The sequence below is a fragment of the Pezoporus occidentalis genome, unplaced genomic scaffold, assembly GCF_034315485.1.
Source record: "Pezoporus occidentalis ecotype Australia unplaced genomic scaffold, CSIRO_AGI_Poc_V1 ctg135, whole genome shotgun sequence".
NCBI classification, from domain to species: domain Eukaryota; kingdom Metazoa; phylum Chordata; class Aves; order Psittaciformes; family Psittacidae; genus Pezoporus; species Pezoporus occidentalis.
Genome location: NW_026913157.1, coordinates 869,976 through 888,360, shown reverse-complemented (window position 1 = coordinate 888,360; position 18,385 = coordinate 869,976). Strand labels below are relative to the sequence as shown.

The 18,385-nt window shown below is 43.4% G+C and overlaps 1 protein-coding gene across 2 annotated transcripts; it reads left to right on the top strand.

The window, feature by feature from the left end:
- Positions 1–964: 964 nt before the first annotated feature.
- AKTIP (AKT interacting protein) lies at positions 965–14,513 on the top strand. Of its 2 annotated transcripts, XM_062609131.1 has the most exons (10): positions 965–1,032; positions 5,350–5,465; positions 6,754–6,959; positions 8,046–8,110; positions 8,192–8,292; positions 9,592–9,680; positions 9,753–9,851; positions 10,085–10,192; positions 10,900–10,960; positions 13,580–14,513. In XM_062609131.1, exons 2-10 carry the CDS (start codon positions 5,424–5,426, stop codon positions 13,688–13,690), a joined length of 882 nt encoding a protein of 293 aa, XP_062465115.1. In that variant the 5' UTR covers positions 965–1,032; positions 5,350–5,423; the 3' UTR covers positions 13,691–14,513. The 2 variants fall into 2 exon arrangements, with proteins under 2 accessions (XP_062465115.1, XP_062465116.1); XM_062609132.1 differs by lacking the exon at positions 965–1,032 and having other exon boundaries at positions 13,583–14,513.
- Positions 14,514–18,385: the final 3,872 nt, after the last annotated feature.

Sequence of the window (18,385 nt, the reverse complement as noted above, 5' to 3'; positions counted from 1 at the left end):
GCGTGTGGTGCTACAAGGTAGGTAACGTAGGGTGTGAATCGTGATAGAGGCTGTACAGCACTTTGAAGGTGTGGGCAAAGACGGACGAACAGGGAATTGCAAAAGGGTCCTGAAGCTGAGGCAGTGCTTTGGCCAGGACTGTGACCATAGTAACTTGAGAGTTTGAAGTAGCATTTTGAGGACAAGGAGGTCAGAGGTTACACACTGAGAGAGTGATAGCCTCTGCATGGTGGTTTTGCTCATGGTTTAGGGACACCACAAAAACCCACCCTGCATTAACTGAGTTTTAATTTTCTCTGTAATTTTATACTTCAGCTAGCATGAGTTTTGTTGTCACCTGCCAAACCTTCACAATCTACTTCCGGCACAGCGTTTTTGAATTGGTTCTACTTGTTACAGAAAGTGTAATTACAAATAAAAGCTAACTCCTGGGTTTTGTTCTTACCTTGATCCTTCTCTTCAGCAGCACTACACAGATTTTGTAAGTATACATACAGGTAACACTGTACGTGTACCTGGCGGATCGCTTCAGGCACGCTTCCGGCCTGCCCCCCATCTCAGCCCCGCTGAAGCCCGCTCCCGCTGCCCGCTCTGGCTGGGCCAACTCTCGGACCCACGACCGCGCCCCCACCATCATTCTCGCCCCTCGCCCCTCCCTGGGGCCCGGTTCCGCACTCCTCAGCCCCGCCGCCAGATCATGGCGGCCGCGGCCTCAGCTCTCCAGCCAATGGCATGCTCCCCTGCTCCCACCGCCGGCCAATGAGAGCTGTTTGTTTCCCTAAGTTCCAGCGCGTTCTTCCTGTTGAGAGAGTGACAAGTGCGTCACAACCGCCCCATTGGTTCTGCCCCGGAGATGGACAGGCCCTCAGGCCAATCCTCGTGCCCAGGGCGGAGCACTCAGCACCGCCCACCCTGCGATCACGGAGGGGGCGGGCTTTAAGTGAGGCTCGGCGGGTCAGGGAGTAGTGGTGGCGGCGGCTGTCGGCGCGGCAGGGCCGTGCGTGCAGCGGAGCGGCGGGAGCCTCAGCGCGGGTGAGCCCTCCGCCATCACCTGCCTGCGGGCCGGGCCCGCCGCGCCCCTTGAGGAGCTGCTGCCGCGGGGCCGCTGCCGGCCCGGCCAGCGCTGTGCCTCATAGGGGAACCGGCCCGGCCCGGCCCGGCCCGGCCCTGCCCTGCCGTCCGTCTCGTAGGGCATCCGCGGCACCTCTCCTCAGGGGACCGTGCGGTGGGACGAGCAGCGGCGCTCAGGGCGCCCTGCGAGCGGCGGCATCCTGCGGCGCAGGCATCGCCGGGACTGACGGGGGAGTTTCGCTCGGGGCTCTAGAGAACCGTCTTTTTAGTTCTCCATCTGATAGCCCCGGAGAGCCAGGTGTCCGGTGGGAGCCGGCAGGTCACTCCTCGCGTCTTCTGCTCTGCTGGCTGTTGAGTAAGGGGCGGCTTCGCTGGCGCAAGTTATGGTTCCTGTAGAGGTGGGTTAGGGGATTGAAGTCACAGCGGCAGGTGTGGGGCTGAAAGCTGTAATCCAGCTGCGAAGGAAAAGTCGGCAAACAGGCTTGACTGGCCAGCGCTCCTGCTGCTGCCAGCGTGCCTGCAGCCTTCTGCGGCCGCTGCCTGTCCGGTGGGCCCGGTGTGGGCTGATGAGGTCCCTGGACCCGAAGGAGACCAGGAGTGGATGTGCTGAGGAGAAATCGGTTCTGGTGCAAACTGACAGTTACAGTTGCTGGGCAAGTAGTAAGGTTGTTATCTGGTGCTCTGCCTTGTCAGCTCTCTTTGTTCTCAGGTGTAGGGGTGGCGCAATTCAGGGAATAAAATGCATAAAAACGTACATGGAAACTTTATATTGTATGTTTATCTGTATTTTCTTGTTTGTTTTCTTCTCGAGGAATTGTTTAGGGGTTTTCCAGAAAATACTTACAAAACTGCTGTGTTCCGGGCAAGATGAAGTTTTGTCAAACTGATTTAGTGTTGTATTTAATCTAATGACTCTGCTGATGATAGGGGAAAAATATGACACGTGATATGGAAGTAGGTGTAAACAGAGGCAATCTCTGATGAGAATACTTAGTGGAGACAGAGTGTGCAAAAGCAGAGTACTTAAAATGCTTGGTTTTATTACTAATAACTTTGGTTTGTGAAGTATCTTGGAGACATGATGAAGCACTGCATGAGTTTAACTGGTGTCTTGTCCTGTGTATGTCAGCGCTGGTGAGGGTCAGCATAAGGCTGTTCTTGGTGACAAGTGGCTTTCCTGGTCTGGTTGGCAGGACCTGAGCAGTGCAGTGCTGGGTACAAGCTTGAAGGCCTTTCAAAGGAGGAGTGTTTGAAATCCACGTTTGTGTTGTCTTTTTTAATTGCTGTTGTACTAGAAGTAAAACACTAGAGAAAAAGATACCCATAAAAAGCCCATGGGAGGAGGGTTGCTTAGGAGGGTTGCTATTACTTTCTGTTCCTGAAGTAGCAGGAATTAGTAGAACACATAACTGAGTGGCACACTGTTAAGCCTCCTATTAGTTGATGCAGTGTGACTGACGACTGTGCAAGGAGGCAGGGTGGTGATTTTGAATGTATTTATTCCCTTCTCATAAAATGAGGGGAGTGTTTTGGGTTCTGTTGGGAAGCTGGTGGATTCAGTAGTTACAGCACAGTAAGATGCTGTACTGATAGGACCCTTATAGTAGATGTTGTAGCCCTGTGCAAGATTGAATGGCTACCCTGCCTAGAAATTCCAATTAACCATTCTGGGACTTGGCTCTCTTTGTCTGCTGCAGACCTTCACCATAATGAGAAGTAGGATAAGCAATCTAACTTAAATGTGTTGTTACTTGGTAATTTTTTAAATACATATATTTATTCTTGTGATTAATGCAAGGTATTAAATTGGGAAGTGAAGGCACTAGAGAACATAATCAGTTGCAGGTAAGTTTCCTGTACTGATACCATTCTCCACTTCCGTGTAGCATGGCTGGAAGGAGTGAGTGTGATTAGAAATAAACAAGCTCTAAAACACCTTGAAAGGCTTTTTAAATTACCTTCCTCTGGGAAGCTGGTACTCTGAGGTTTTTAGTTTTTCATCATAAGTAGTATTTTAACAGGCGAATGAGACAGGAGGCAGTGTTGACAATAAATTTAGGATAACACCAATGCAGGACTTATTACTGGCAAGCAGCTGGACAAAAGATCTGTGAGTAGGCAAATCTCTGGAAGTTATTCTGTAGTTGAACTAGAACTAAATCAGTGTTTTATTTGGAGAAACAAACAGCTCTTAATAGCCTGTAAGTAAGCAGCTCTGTAATAAAAAGCTTCTTGACAATGCTGGAAGTGTGCTGAGATGCAGAGCTGCTTTCTGCAAGGTGGAGTCAGTGACTGAATTCCATCTAGCACCAGTTATCAAGCTTCTAAATCAGTTCCCTGTTTCACTGGTATGAGGCTGGGCTGCTTTTTATGTACGTATTTCACTCTTTGGCTTGCTCAGACTCCTGTATCTCATATCTGTGATTCTGGAATAATACAATTTTGTATTACTTAGTCTTAAAAAAAAAAACCGAACAACAAAAAACACCCAAAAAAAAACACCAAAAACCAGAACACCAGCCCAAAACAAACAAATGAATTATACCCAAACCCCATAATCAGTCCAGATTCCAGTTAGTTGTCTTCCAACCTGTATATCAGCTTCCAGCACTTTTCTCTCTTGTCAGAGCCATAGCACTTGGTGCTCTTGTGCGTCAGCTCCTTCACCCTCTGGTTATGCTGGAGTTTCCCAAGGAAGTGTCTTGCACCTTCCTCGCCCAGCGTCTCTGCCTTACTTAGTCTGGCAGGGTTTCATGGAAGAGAAAAGGCCCAGGGCATAGCCCTCTGGCATGGCTCTGTTTCCCAGACATGAGATGGGGAAAAGTGAAAACAGCTCTCTGCTGTCACAGGGCATGGCCAAGTAGCAGCCATGCTGTGACTGATTTCAGTGGCTTGGAATGATGTGAGACTGGCTGCTGAACAGGAAAAATATCTGGAGGAATTGTGTACTGGAATGTTTGAGGTCATTTTGGAGTGGAAAAATGAATTATTTTTCATCACTTTTCTGAATGGTGCTTGCATTTTTTGAATGCTTGGCTGATTTATAGTCTAGAAGGATACCTATGATTTGTTCTAAAAAAGACTTTACCGTTGCTAGACTTTCTTTGTATAAATTGTCTGTCTTAAATTGCCATCTGTTTCCCTTTTAGGAAGATCTTTGGTTGTTACGTTACTATTTTTTTTCTATAATTAAAGCAATGGGTGAACAGGTAGTGCCTTGCTTACGGTAGAAAACCTTAGAAGCCTGTGCCATTCTCTCTCTCACATCCTGTAAATTGCATTGGTCAATGTTGTACAACTTCCTATTAAAGAAATTGAGTACACTGAATTGCTTCAAAACCGTAATGTAGCCAGAAGTAGGAGTGTAGAAAGAGGGGAATGGAAACTAGGGGAACTGGAGAGTGTGAGGGGAAGAAGAGAGAGAACAGTGGAGGAAATAGGCTGTGCTAGACAAGAGGTCTTGTAGAGAAGAGTTCTCGCACAAACAATAGTAAGATGGAGCGAGAAGAAAAGGGGAGAAAAGAAAGAGAGCAGACTAAGACCATATACAGTAGGTGGCACACTGAAACTCTAAGAACTTCAGGTCCTTGATACTGAATTGCTGGAGCAGTTCAGTAAAAAGCACTACGCCTTTGGCTTGTAATGAAATCATTAAATGAGCTACAGAAAAACTTCTGTGTTCTGTGCCTTTGTCTATTCCTGGTGGTGTTCCAGTGCAGATGAAAACAGAATGACACACACATGATGCAAACTCAATAGGAGGATCATCTCTTTCACTGGGAATGGGCAGAGATGTTTTCAAACTGAAGTGCTTCAGAAGCATGCAAAGTCAGCAGCGTGTGTGAGGGACAGCATTTACCCATGCAGCAACAATAAGCCGTTCTAGAACTGTCTGGGGCTGGATGCAAATAGTGAAGTGGCAACTTCTTAATACTCTTATGTATAGGGGATCTTTCTTGACTGTGCTGAGCCAACAGATGGTCTTTCTTTCCAGTTGACAAGACAAAACATGGGATGCAGAATCTGGAGTGTCTTTCTAGCAGAAAGGAGGCAGGAATTCATGTGTGAAAATGATTTCATAGACAACTGTGTTATTGTCGTGGAGTGTTAGATATAATAGAGCTTTGGCAGTTTTAACTGTTGTCAGTCGTAAGTGTGTAAGACTTTTGCTGAAATTACAGAAATATAAAGATGGCTGCAGAATTAGATCCAAATCCTATTTATATACTGAGTCCTGTTTATCTGTTAGAATGACTATCATTCTATGTTTTTTTTTAGGGTATAAACCAGAGGAGCCTGAGGATACTCTGAAGACACTGAAAAGTTGTGGTTCTTTATTTGGAATACACGTTATGAACCCTTTCTGGAGCATGTCTACAGGTTCTGTGCGCAAGGTATTTAATGAATGGATGGCATGAGGTGTTAACATGCATTGAGGGGTGGCAGCAGTTCTGGAAAAGACCATCAGACAGTCTGCAAATACAGCTGGAGTGTGTCTTTTATCCCCAGGATTGTGACCTCTTTGATAAAAGTGTAAGCTAGCTCTGAGCAACACTAACTGGAATGTGCTTGTGGATGGAGTTTGCTCCAGAATTTGTTGACTTTTCTTGTCTGAAGCATCTTGACATAAGAAAGATGAGACAAACTTGTTCAGATGTCCTTGTTTCTTAGGACATTTGCTTACTGTCTTCTATAGAGCTTAGCCAGGTATTGCACGTGCAGTGAGCATTGACAGAACTGTGCCTCCATAATGCTATTGCAGGCTTAGATTGTAGCAATGATAAAAGCATGATAGTTCCAGGGTTGGTCACATCTCTAGCATTCAGTGCTAGGGCAAACTCTATAACTGTGTTGATGGTGCTTGTGACATAGGTATTGTTACTAGTCTAAACCTAAACTGCTTCAAAACACTACAGCTTAAATCGTGCCTTTTGTCACCACAGCCAGCCTAATTGTGAGTCTGTAGGCTGCAGGTTTGTCTTTGCAATCCATAGAATGTTTCTGAGGTCTGTACACAGTACAGTGTTCTCTAGCACTGTAGCACTGACTGAGTAGAAATGTTTTGGGTTTTTTGTTTATATAAAAGATGGTATAGGCATGAAAATGTTCCTATATCCTAACCTCTGCTAGGATTTACACTTGATATTGCTGTCAAATGTGATTCTCTTGCAGTGGGAATGGGCTACATAAATCATTTCCAGGCAGGATGCTGGTGCCTTACGCACAGGCAAGAAGTGAAATGTGTTAATTTTTCTGTGGAAAGTTCTTATTTAATCTCAGCATTACTAGCCTACTCTTAAAGACTGGAATGCAAGGAATTGTGTCAGTAGAAATAATTTACCTTGATGCACTGTGTGCTAGAAATAGATTGACTTCTAAGCTGTTATATGTTGTTTCCAGTTTCTAGACGAATTTAAGCCTCCTTAATTGTTTGTCCTAATCTGCAAATTTCCTGTCCAGCACTGACAATTTTTGTACTTGTAGGCTAGGTTTGAATGAGTAGTCTATTTAAAACCAGAATGTAAAAGAGACACAACCCCTGCCCCAAGCACTGAAATCCAAGGTATATTTTGTTGGCCAAACTTGTAATTAGCCAGGTTGGGTTTAAACTTGTATTAAAACACGTTCAAATATTAAATGTTTATGAAATATAACCTCTAATATGTCGGTTCTCTTTAACAGAGACCTGATGCTGAAGAGAAAGCCTTGAGTGGAGAGCTACGAACCAGTCCTCTACGAGCCTCTGCAAAGAAACAATTGCCTTCTATTCCAAAGAATGCTGTGCCAATAACCAAGCCTGCTTCACCTGCCATGTCGTCCCAGTCAACAAATGGAACACATGCTTCCTATGGGCCATTTTATTTGGAGTATTCCCTACTTGCAGAATTGTAGGTTTTCACTTTTTTGTCTTTTTTGGGGCACTGGGCTTATGCTTTGGTGGGGGGGAAGCATGCAGGAATCTAGTTTTTGCATCGTCTCTGCCATAGTCCTTGAAGAAGGCAGTAAATCTTAAATTCCACAAAATTATTCTTCTGGAGCAGCAGCCCCATTATCTTGAGATAGAAGAGGAGCAGTAAGTGAGATGAGATTTTAAGGGGTGTGTTTAGATGTTATTCTCTGAATTATTATATTTCTCAGCCTTGAAGTAAACACATTTTAGGTTTAGGCATCCTGACCAGTTATCCTGATAGATGGTCAGAACTACTGAAATTTTGAAACAAGTATTAGACTAGACGTGAACAGCTGTCTAGTGGGAAGATGGTTATTAATGTATGGCTAGTGGAGCTGGGATTTGGGAACTTCCTTCAGTTATTACATGGAACACTTGAATGCTGTCTGATATGGATATTAGGAAGACTATATTGTCTCCTGTCTTTCAGTGATGTTTAACATCAAACTTATGAGGGATTTAAATAGCTTTCTTTGGATCAGCTGCGTTTGATCCAATCTAGTAGTTTCTGGACAGCTGTGGGAGCATACAAATCTGTTTGTCTGGAAAACTTTCTAGTTCTGTAAAGTTACATAAACTGTTCTGTGCTACAACGCTAAAGGGACTTCCTCTGTAATAGACATACTGGATTCTCAAGTATGTAGTGCCTTTTGGAATGAAATCCCTGGAGTCCTTATGCAATGCTAAGTCTCATTTCTTGCATTTAACCATTATATGGAAAGTGAGAACTCTTCAAACATTAATATTCTTTTTCAGGGAACTGACACTGACTTCTTAATTCAAGAAAGATGTTTTTCTTCTGCACTGAAGGAGTAGGAAAAGTGAGAGGGGAAGAACATGGTTTCACTAGTTTTCTGCCAGCTCCTGTGAGCTGTCTGCCCTTGGGAACTCAGTGTACATTTGTGGAACGAGTTAAGCTGTGTTAAGTTATTGGTAGTATACTCTGGGTTTACTGTTGTGCTTACTGCTTGCTGTGAATTTAGTGTAGTTGTGGAGCTGTTCTAAATGCTGATTCTAATTGCAGTACCTTGGTTGTAAAGCAGAAATTGCCAGGTGTCTATGTGCAGCCATCTTACCGATCAGCATTAAGTAAGTTTAATCTTAACTTTTTAAAGTTTATTTATATATGTATTAAAATTCTTTCACTCAAGCAAACTTTCTCACTTGCAGTGTGGTTTGGTGTAATATTCATAAGACATGGGCTCTACCAGGATGGTGTGTTTAAATTTACTGTCTATATTCCTGATAATTATCCAGATGGAGACTGCCCGGTAAGTGGTTGTGTGTGTTTTGAGTTTTTCTTGTTTCATAGTGTTTTAGTATGACTTTTTGTTAAAGCTAATAGACCAGTTAACTTCTTATTTCCTTGAACTAGGATTTTTTTTTTTCCAGTTGGCTGTGCTCATTTGCAATGTCTTACATGTATTTCCTAACATCTGTGGAAGGATCATGTTTCTCTGATTACTGAGGCTGGTGTAGAGTGGACTTCCTGAGGTTACATGCATTGGAGTATTAAGTAATCAACCAGTTTTTTTACCTCAACTCTTGATCTGCTGCTTCCCCAGCAAGGCAGTTAAGATTGAAACAATGAAAGAAGTATTCAGATTCTGAGTAGCAACAAAATGGAACATAAAATCCAGGCACCTTTGCTGTGCTTGCTGTAGTACTGCAGAATTTCTTGCCTGTCCCGCTTCTAAATTATGTTAAAGAAATAAAGAACTTGAGGAGAACATTGGTGAAACAAAAGAGGAGGAGATCGGTACTGTGGTGTTACCTACTTTCTTTTTCCCTTGAGGAAAAAGCATCCAAGTTACTACATCAGTTAAAAAATTTTGTGGCAATCTTACTGTACAGAGCAGAGCAGCCAGCCCTTTCAGCCAAATTTCTTCAAGAGGAACACGGGGTGTGTGTAGATGCTGTAGCTGAGAACAAGTTGCAATGCTGTGTGCTTGGTGTCAAGTTCTTTGTAAAGCTGTCATTAAAAGAACGTAAGTAGTAGGAAACAGTTTCTTTCAAAGATTAGACTTTAGTATGTCTCATACAGCCATTGTTGTTTTGCTCCCATAGGGGTTTCAAACCTTCCTGCTGAAACTAAGTTTTGTTTTGGGGGAATACACAAACATTGGAGGAAACTAGCTGTACAGAACTGAAAATACTGTGGTAGCACTGCAGAGCTTACTTAAAGACATGTAGGACAGAAAAATAATTGATTGTAGCCCAAGTATATGAAAAGCTTTCAGTCACAAATAACTAAATGATAGAAACTCCTTTAATCTGATCTTAATCTGCTATTATTACCTGTGTTGGCACTAGTGTCTGTGCAGCTGGCTGGATTAGTTTCCTGATTTGGTGATAAGCATGAGAGAGGACAAGACCCTGCATGTAATGTGGGTGTGTTGGATTACTGTTTCACATCTGATAAAAATCACTTCAAGTTGCTTTCTTTTAGAACAGTAACAATTAATTAGTATGTGGAAGCAACATCTGACTGACCATCAGCTGGTGGTTTTAGCATTAGGATTGAAGTTGTCATAATGAATTTCTTTTTTTTTTTTCTTTTCCCAATGCAGCGCTTGGTTTTTGATCTGCCTGTCTTCCATCCACTAGTAGATCCTTTGTCTGGTGAACTGGATGTGAAAAGAGCATTTGCAAAATGGAGGTTAGTGGTAACATTTGATACATGATTTGAAAGACACCTGTTCCTTTCTTCATTGTGTTTTGTTCTTTCTAGACGAAATCATAATCATATATGGCAAGTATTAATGTATGCTCGCAGAGTCTTCTACAAGATTGATACAACTACTCCCCTGAACCCTGAGGCTGCAGTGCTGTAAGTATCTGCCATGCATATAGGCATGATCTCTTAAGAGTTTTTTTGCATAGATATGCAGAAGCAAGAGGTTTGTATTTGGTTTCATTTCTGGAAATTATCAGTTCAGTCTTTACCTCCAGAGTTGGTTGCACTAGGAACTAAAGTTGAGGTTCTCTCAAGTCTTCTAGAGCTTCTAGAGCAAACATGTTCCAGCTTGCAACTACTTAACATTACTTACTGCCCTATTGCAGGTATGAAAAAGATATTCAGCTGTTCAAAAGTAAAGTGGTGGACAGTGTCAAACTATGCAGCAGTCATTTATTCGATCAGCCCAAAATAGAGGATCCATATGCAATCATGTAAGTACCATGAGCAAATTCACTAAATTCACTGTGTCGTAATGTTTCAAGGTTAAGTTTTGATACGGTTGTTGGTTTGAAGCCCTTGTCTGCCAAGTTGATTGAACTGTTTTTTTTTGTTACATTTATAGCAATACTTGGAGTAGTCCTACCTGCCCTCATTTCCTTCTGTTTAGTATTGCATAAATCTTAAATACAATCAGACACTTGATTTTACTATGTCTTTCACTAAGTAACCAGGACTTAAAAATGCCTCAGCAAAATCCCACCCCCCCCCCCCCCCCCAAAAAAAAAGCCCCCAAGCACTCCACCTCACTCAAGTAGAGATAAGATGGAGTAAATACTGCTTTTGGGCTTTCCTGAATTCAGTTTGCGTGACTGTAGCTTTGGTCATACTTTTAAAATACTTGTGACTGTATGGATGATGGGGCAGTCAGCTCCAAGGTGAATATGAATAGTATCTGATGTAATTCCTGCTGAATTGCAAGTTCTCATGGCAAACAAAATGAAAACGTAAATATTTCTTGTTGAAAAGATCCATGATAACGTGAATTTAGTTCTTAACTGTATGTTTTAACACTGAAAAGTCAGACTTGTGATTTACGTGAAAGTGAACAGACTAAGTCAAGGAAAATGGCTGTTTTCTGCTCTGTCAATTCTGTAGTCTGCAAAAATGCACAGTTAAGAGAGAACTGTTCTTTCTCCAGTTTTTCTCCATGGAATCCAGCTATACATGATGAAGCTAGAGAGAAGATGTTGTCTCAGAAGGTATGCACAAAGTCCAGATTCTCACAATAGGAAGAGTTTATTGCCTGATAAGGGAGGAAAGGTTGTTTGTGCTGAAAATGTAGTAGTCAGACCTTATTCCACCCCTCGTTTGGATCAGTAGGCATGCTGGAACTGATTTGGTCTCCTAAGTACTTACGTCACTGTTCTAACTTCAGTGTGTTAAGCAGTTAATCACTGAGCCAGCTAGAAGGCTTTGTTAGTACAGTTGTTGGCACACTTCGGAGATTTTTTTTTTGTTTAGGGATGGAAGGGAGTGAAGAATGGGAAAGAAAAGGTTTGCTGACTGCCTATTAGCTTGTCCTGCACTTCTTGTGGCCATTACTACTTCTGTGTAACCCAGCAGTCCCCAACTTTGTTCCCTTCTGCTGAGAGATCTTTTGTTACTGAAGCAAAGCTTTGGGGCTTTCTTCTCATTCCAAACTTTCTGAAGCAGAGTACCTTGCTCACACCTCTGACACTACTGATTTCAAGTAAGGGAACATCAGGGAATTGAAGGGTGCTTAGAGTGACTTCTGTCACTAAGCACTTACACTAATATGGCAAGAATGTATTGGTTCAAAGAGTTGAGGTAAAAGAGTTCTCACCTGAGTAACACCTTTGCTTTGTGGGGAGGGAAGTGTTTGGTGGTTTAGGTTTATTTTTTTTGTTGTGCTTGACAAGAACTGTCACACAGTGATCCTGAGTGCCATGACAAGTCAATCCACTTGCAGAGCCTAGTGAGTCTGAAATGGTGGCTGGTATCTTTGCTGGACTGGCAAGCAAATGCACACTGAATGCTTTAGTTGCTGACTTAGCCTCATTGCATTAGTACTGTGGGGTGGTTTGCTGCATTTTTTGTAGTTAAATATTTTTTTTTAGTAGTCCAAACTTCAGTCTTCCTCATGCTTTAACTCAAGTACTTCCATGTCTTCTGGCATGAATGGCATTTTTGAGTGTATTGATCTTAATACAATACACTGCCAGTGAGCTCAGTGTAGCTATGTTTCCAGCTGCAAGAGTCACATCAGGGCTTGAAGTGAGGTGGCCTTTCTCCAGCCTTAGAGCACAAAGGAAAATATTTTGATCAGATTCTGACTTTTTTGTGCTCTTAAAAAGAAATTTTAAAAATACTTTTGACTACTTTTCCCCTTTCTCCTTCATTCTGTACCTCCTTCATTCTTATCCTTTGAATCAAAAACATACAGGGAAGGGACAGGTTGAAGTGCTTGAAATGGAAGGGATATGATATTGTCTGAGACTGATAGCAAATGATGACTTTGTTTTTTCTTTTTGTCCTTTGGAGATGCATGTTAATTCCTTTTAAAGTGAAAACGGACATCTTCAACTACTGCATGTGTGGTACAAGTAGTTTGCTGATAGCAAGAATGGCCCAGCTTGTGTGGCTTAGGAGATTTGTACCAAACGGTCAGTGTAGCTGAGAACTTGAACTTTAGCCCAGGGCAGGCTGTGATGTCCCAGATCCCTGCTGAGCACAGGGCTTTTGCTAGATGATATCCTTTGTGTAACATGTGATAGGCAGATGCTACTTTGCCAGGTTAAAGTTTAACTGATCCTTCTCGCTTGCTGCTGTCTGATGTGTTACGGCAATTCTGTCATGCACTGTCACCTTTTACAGAAGACATTGAGAGGGACAGAAGTGCAAGATCAGTTTTCTTTCTGTCTTGATTTACTTTGTCAGGCTTCCCATAGTATGACAAAGTGTACTCAAACAATTACTGCTTTCTAGAACTCGATGCATCATTCCAGTTTGATGTAGTTGGCATCTGATGAGCCTCTAGCAGTGTGGAGGCAGGGCTGGCTCCTGGTATGCAAAAAAAAACAGCAAGCTATTCTGTTTCTTTGTGTTGGAGAAGGTGTCTTATTTACTGGTCATCTTAAACTACTTCAGATCTACAGATGCTTGAAGTTACATCTTCTTCCCTCAACTTGAAGCCTGCCTTTTTTTTCTTTGTCTTCTAAATTGCAGTAATTGGTCTGAAGTGTTCAGTGCATTGTGTTGAGTAGAAATAGTTACTGTTGAAATGTTTAACCATGAGTGCTCAGGGAAGGGAAGGACCATCTTTGGAAAGCCTTCAGAAACTCCATGATATAGGAAAAGTGTCACTTGCTGCTTTGCCGTATTAATTTGTATTTGGAGGACTTCAGTGGGGTGGAGTACTGCACAGCATGCCAGCACACTGGGCATACCCAGCATAGCAAGGTAGTATGCTACAGATATATTGTCAGGTTAATGATGGAAACGTTTTGATTTGGATTGATGCTCCTTTCTGTAGAACCAAGAAACTTGGCAAACAGCAGTGCAGTGGTGCTGGGTTATGTTGTTCAAGCAGAGGGCACTACTCAAAGCATGTCTTTTGATCCTTACGGTGTGATAGGGTAGCAGTACATGAATTAAGTCACTGAAACTCTCCTGTAATGTCAGCATGGTTCTACAGATGCCAGAAATGAAGCCAATAGATATTTTTCTGCCCTCTTTGAGGAGAGGAAATGATGTTAGCCTCTGCTATGCTTGTGTTTGCCAATGGATGGGGAGGGACTTACAAGGGACCTTACTTATTAGGTATCTGATGATTCTGACTTGAATTTTCTTCTGCCTAGAAGAAGCCAGAAGATCAGCACTGCAAAAGCATGCATGTTTCTGGCCTCTCCTGGGTAAAGCCTGGCACAGTTCAGCCTTTCAGCAAAGAGGAGAAGACAATGCCTACTTAGCTCTTCTGGACAATGGCGCACAAAACACTTTCTGTGGGTGGAGGGAATGTAACAGAAGGAGAAACAGCAAAGCAGCGGTTTCCTCTTAACTATGGATTAGTAAAAACTGAATGGTAGCAGTGACTCCAGTAAACCTGTTCATTGGATTACTGACTCTTAAGGTTTTACATATGCATTAGGTTTTAAAGGCTTGCCTGGAGTTTGGAAGTCTCTCTTGAACACTGACTGACTGCAGTGCTTCTACTTGAAGACTGTCTATGGTGGGTAGTTCCTCAGGGCTCTGAAATGCCTGGAGGCTTTGGGTTGGTTTTTAAGCTTTTATTTTTTCCCTCCAGGAATAGCAGGTTTTTTTTAAATCTTAAATTACTGGCAGAAATATTAGTATTGGAGATATGATGCCAGAGGTAAGCTGTGTTCATGTAAACTAATATAGCAGAGTTAAACATTATATTTAATGGTTTTAAATACTTTTGGTTTCTATTGTAAATATATTAGGATTTGAAATTGTAAATAGGCGGTTCATTGACTTCATTTAGCACTTTCCTGAGATAAAGCTGGGGATGATGTATGATATATTATTGATATGTAAATGATACTGTCACTAAAGCGCACATTAGTTTGATAGCATGAAAGCAGAATGACAGGCTTCTTACTTTTATTACATTAACACTAAAATCAAAGCTTGTAATGATGGTTTCTTGAGCTAATAAAATCATACAGAATTTTAGATTCCCTAGCTGTCTAGGGGTAAGGGGATTACTTAGGATAGCTTGACTAATGTGTGTTAATAGTGACATCTTAAAATAAAAAGAACTTGTGATCTTGCTTTTGTCCCTTTCCTTGTCTATGTTGTAGATCTTTAGCAAAGATGAGCTGGTACGGAAGCACCTGGTTACATATGCATTCACTTGCATTGTGCGTTCAGGATGTTACTGGATAACGGGGTGTTACATACTGAAAAGACTGGATAATATTTTTGATCCATATACAGGGAAACCTTTCTAAAGCACATGTGAGCTCAGGGAGGCTTCCTAATGCCGAAGCCTAGCATAATGCGTTATTCTTGCCTAATGGGATTTTCCTATCAAAACTTGTAATGTTAACCCTTTGCAGCTGGGCTGCCTTTCTGCTGCTCCTCATGCCCGTACTGATGGTGTTAATGCAAACCCTGCTATCTAGTAACAACTAGCAATGACTTCATGTATAAATGCGATGAGGTGTTTGGAGAGTTTGGGGAATGGTGTGCTGTGCTGTGTGTTTTGGGGGGGTTCTGTCTTTTGCTTTTATCTGACAGGCTAAATCTACTTGTTGTCAAAGGGAGAAACTTCTTAGCCCTTAAGGAAACAGTTATGTCACAAGTAATGTGCTCTCACACATCAAATGAGTAATTTCATGTACTGTTAAGGATGACGTAATTTCTGTGCAGCACTTAACACTGTATAAAAGAAGTACTTTACTCTGTTTTAGGTAGTGTTGAAATTTACTGCGTGATGTTGCTTTAAATCTTTTAGAGCTTCTGCCTTTGAGGTGCATCAGTTTCCTGGGGCTGCCTGGAGTGTCTCTCCTACTGCTGGAATTCCTCTTAAGGCACAAGAATTCAGAGGGTGTGTGGAGAGCAAGGAAGGCACAGAAGGAAGTGCATCCAGAGGTGCATTTATAGAATCATAGAATAGTTAGGGTTGGAAAGGACCTTAAGATCATCTAGTTCCACCCCCCCTGCCATGGGCAGGGACACCTCACACTAAACCATGCCACCCAAGGCTCCGTCCAGCCTGGCCTTGAACGCTGCCACCTCCTGTGGTTCGTCTTTCCTCTTTAACTCCTCTCATCTTTTATAAAGTGTCTGTTACAGGAATGAAGTTCTTGACTGAATGCTGAAATGTTCTTTCTAAACCTTCATATAGGTTCAGGCCCTATGGATTAGTACAGCAGATTTAAACCTAATTTAAACGCACTGGGGTATTCATTGTAAGCTGTATTGACCGTGGTGCAGATCTTCCAAAAGGCCATTTTTTGCCAAGTTTGAATGAATCACTGGGTAAGATGTCTGTGACTTGGCATGGTTTTGTAGGGCAATTAACTGAGAGTAAAGTCAGTTTCTAGTATCTTCAACACAGATCTGTCTCCTCTAGCTTGGAGCTTAATCCAACTTTGTTATGAGGCTGAGAAGAAGATGCATTGAGGCAGTGGCATTTCAAAATGGGTATAGCAAAGCCAGCAGACTTGGTGTAGGATGTTGTGCTGTTTGAGTCCTGAAAACAGTGGCTGCTGTGAGGAGGAGCACTGTGATCTGTTTGTGCAGCAGTGCTAGAAACCAGCACCAGCTAGATAACACCAAACTAAATGTTACTTTCTTGCAGGTGAGGATGACATGTTGGAACAAAATGTTCAACTCAAACCTTGAAATAACCTCAAATCCATGATTTCCACAGGCTTTTCTGGTGATTTCTTCTTCTCCTGTTCCAACCCCTTTGGAAGGAAGGAGCAGGAGAAGACCTGGGACTGGAAAGAACTTTGCTCTGAAGTGTTTTTGAAGGGAGGATGGGGGTGGAACCCACACCAAAACCAAATCAAAACAGAAACACACACCCCACCCCCCCCACCCCAAACAAAAAAAAAAAACAAAACCAAAGTTAAAAAAACAAATCCACAACATAATAAATGTTTGAGTCCTGCTTCAGATCAAAGCTTTCGTTCATGTTCTCTTCCCTGCAGCAGGAACTTTCTACCCCTTTATTTAAAGATGGTTTTTCTAACATTGTTTTTGCATTCTTCATCTTTCATGCTCAGGGTAGTTAGTTATTTTGTAAGAACAGGACTGGAGTGGCAGCCATAACTCTTTCCCAATTGTTTACGTGTATTGAGCACAAAAGGAAAACTGCAGATCTCGGCAGGAGGCAAGTGATCCTCAGCTGTTCTTGTTGATAGTTCCGTGGTGACACACGCAGCAGGACTTTGTCCTTCCCTCTCCTCCTTACCCACTGTGAGAAAGCAACAGGAAGCACACAACTTCCGGAGCCGTTGCTCGGTGCCACAGGTGTATCTTGAAAAGCTGGTAATGGTGCTGGGAGTGTGTGTGCACACAGATGGGTTCCCTCCTGCCTTAGCAGGGCAATGCATGGTGGGGCACAGCATGTCCCTGGTGCAGTGATCTCTAGGGCACTGGAGCAGTGTAGAACAGCGCTTTAAAACTTAGTTGCTCAATCACATGTCACAAACAATGCCACTTTTGCTGTGTTGCCCCCATCAGCAGCTGCCTGCTGTGGCCGTGGGGCTGAGTGTGCGCTCAAGGCACAGCGTGTTTGCTGCCTGAGGTCCTGATGTGTCAGCAGTACCTGCGGCACCTCCTGTGCCAGCACGGCCCTGGGCAGCTCTGCAGAGACCTCCTGCACGGATCAGGTCAGTTGTCCCTGGGACCTCTGATGAAGAGCTGGAATATCACGTCTGGCCCTCCTGGAAAGGGTGAGCTCACTTGCTGCTATCTGCTCCTTTGAGAGGGAAGGGAGTGGGAGGTGGTGTGGGGGGAGCTGGTGTCTTGGTTGGCCTCCCTCCTGTTCCAGCAGAAAAGCTGGTGCAGGACCAGGCCGTAACTGTGGCTGCCCCATGGGACCTCAGCTGTTTCCTGTGTTGAGCGCTTGGTGAAAGCGAAGGCTTTGAGTATGCATGGAGCAGGGCTGGAGACAGAACTGTCCAAAGACTCCTCTGTTCTTGGGACACTTTGCACACTTCACTGGTTTTCCCATTGGCAGTTCTCCAGCCCTGAGCACAGTGCACATGGGAATGCATGGCTCAGGCAGGAGTTCAGCTCTTCCCTCACTCTGGCTCTGATCCCTCCCATGCCTCTTTCTTGCTGTTTCTTTTTTGCCATGGTGCCTTAGGAAGGGTATGTGTGGGAAGTAGCTCCCATTCAGCTTGCAATTCCACAAGCACTTCCATTACATGTTAAGGGGGTAGATAATAGCACAACACTTACAGGATCGTTTGCAGCAGCTGCAGGTAATGTCTCATGCTTAAATCCAGCTATTTGTGGGAGCACAGGGTGGCCAACAACCTCTTAAGAACTAGCCTAGTATTTGGAAAACGTTTCTTTTGTTGCTCCCCTTACCTTTGTCTTCATTCTTGTGCATCTGATTTGCTACTTAACATCCTCTGTAGAGTTTCTGGCTTTGGTTATTTGCATTCTAGAGAACAGATTTCTGATAATCCTAAATACATTTGTTCAGTTCCAGTCCATCCTCCATGTTGTGTGCCACTGCTTGGAGAGCCTTGAGAAGTACATGGCTTCAGTCAGGCATACCCCTGCTGTTGCGTAGTTTGTGTCCAGTAGTGCTTTCTGCCAGGGAGGTCTCTAGGCTGAGGCACAGCGCAGCTGAGGTGGGATTCAACACTGTGTTGGACTTGTGAAACCTGGGGCAGCAGCAGCCAGCTTCCTTGCAGCCCCATGCAGAGGGAAAAGGCCTGGCTCAGTCGCTGGCCTGCAGCAGTGTGGCATCGAGGGCCCGTTAGCCGGTGTGTTTTGGAAACCTGGCAGGATATGAGGAATTGCAGGTGCCTGGAATTGCCGAGTGGGCACCAGAAAACAGAAATGGAGGAGCTGATCTGAAAGCTGAGCTTGTGTAGCTTGGGAAGTGGTGCCGTGGGTTTTCAAGGAAAACATGAGCCATCAGTGTTTGAGGTCTCATGTACCAGCCTGAG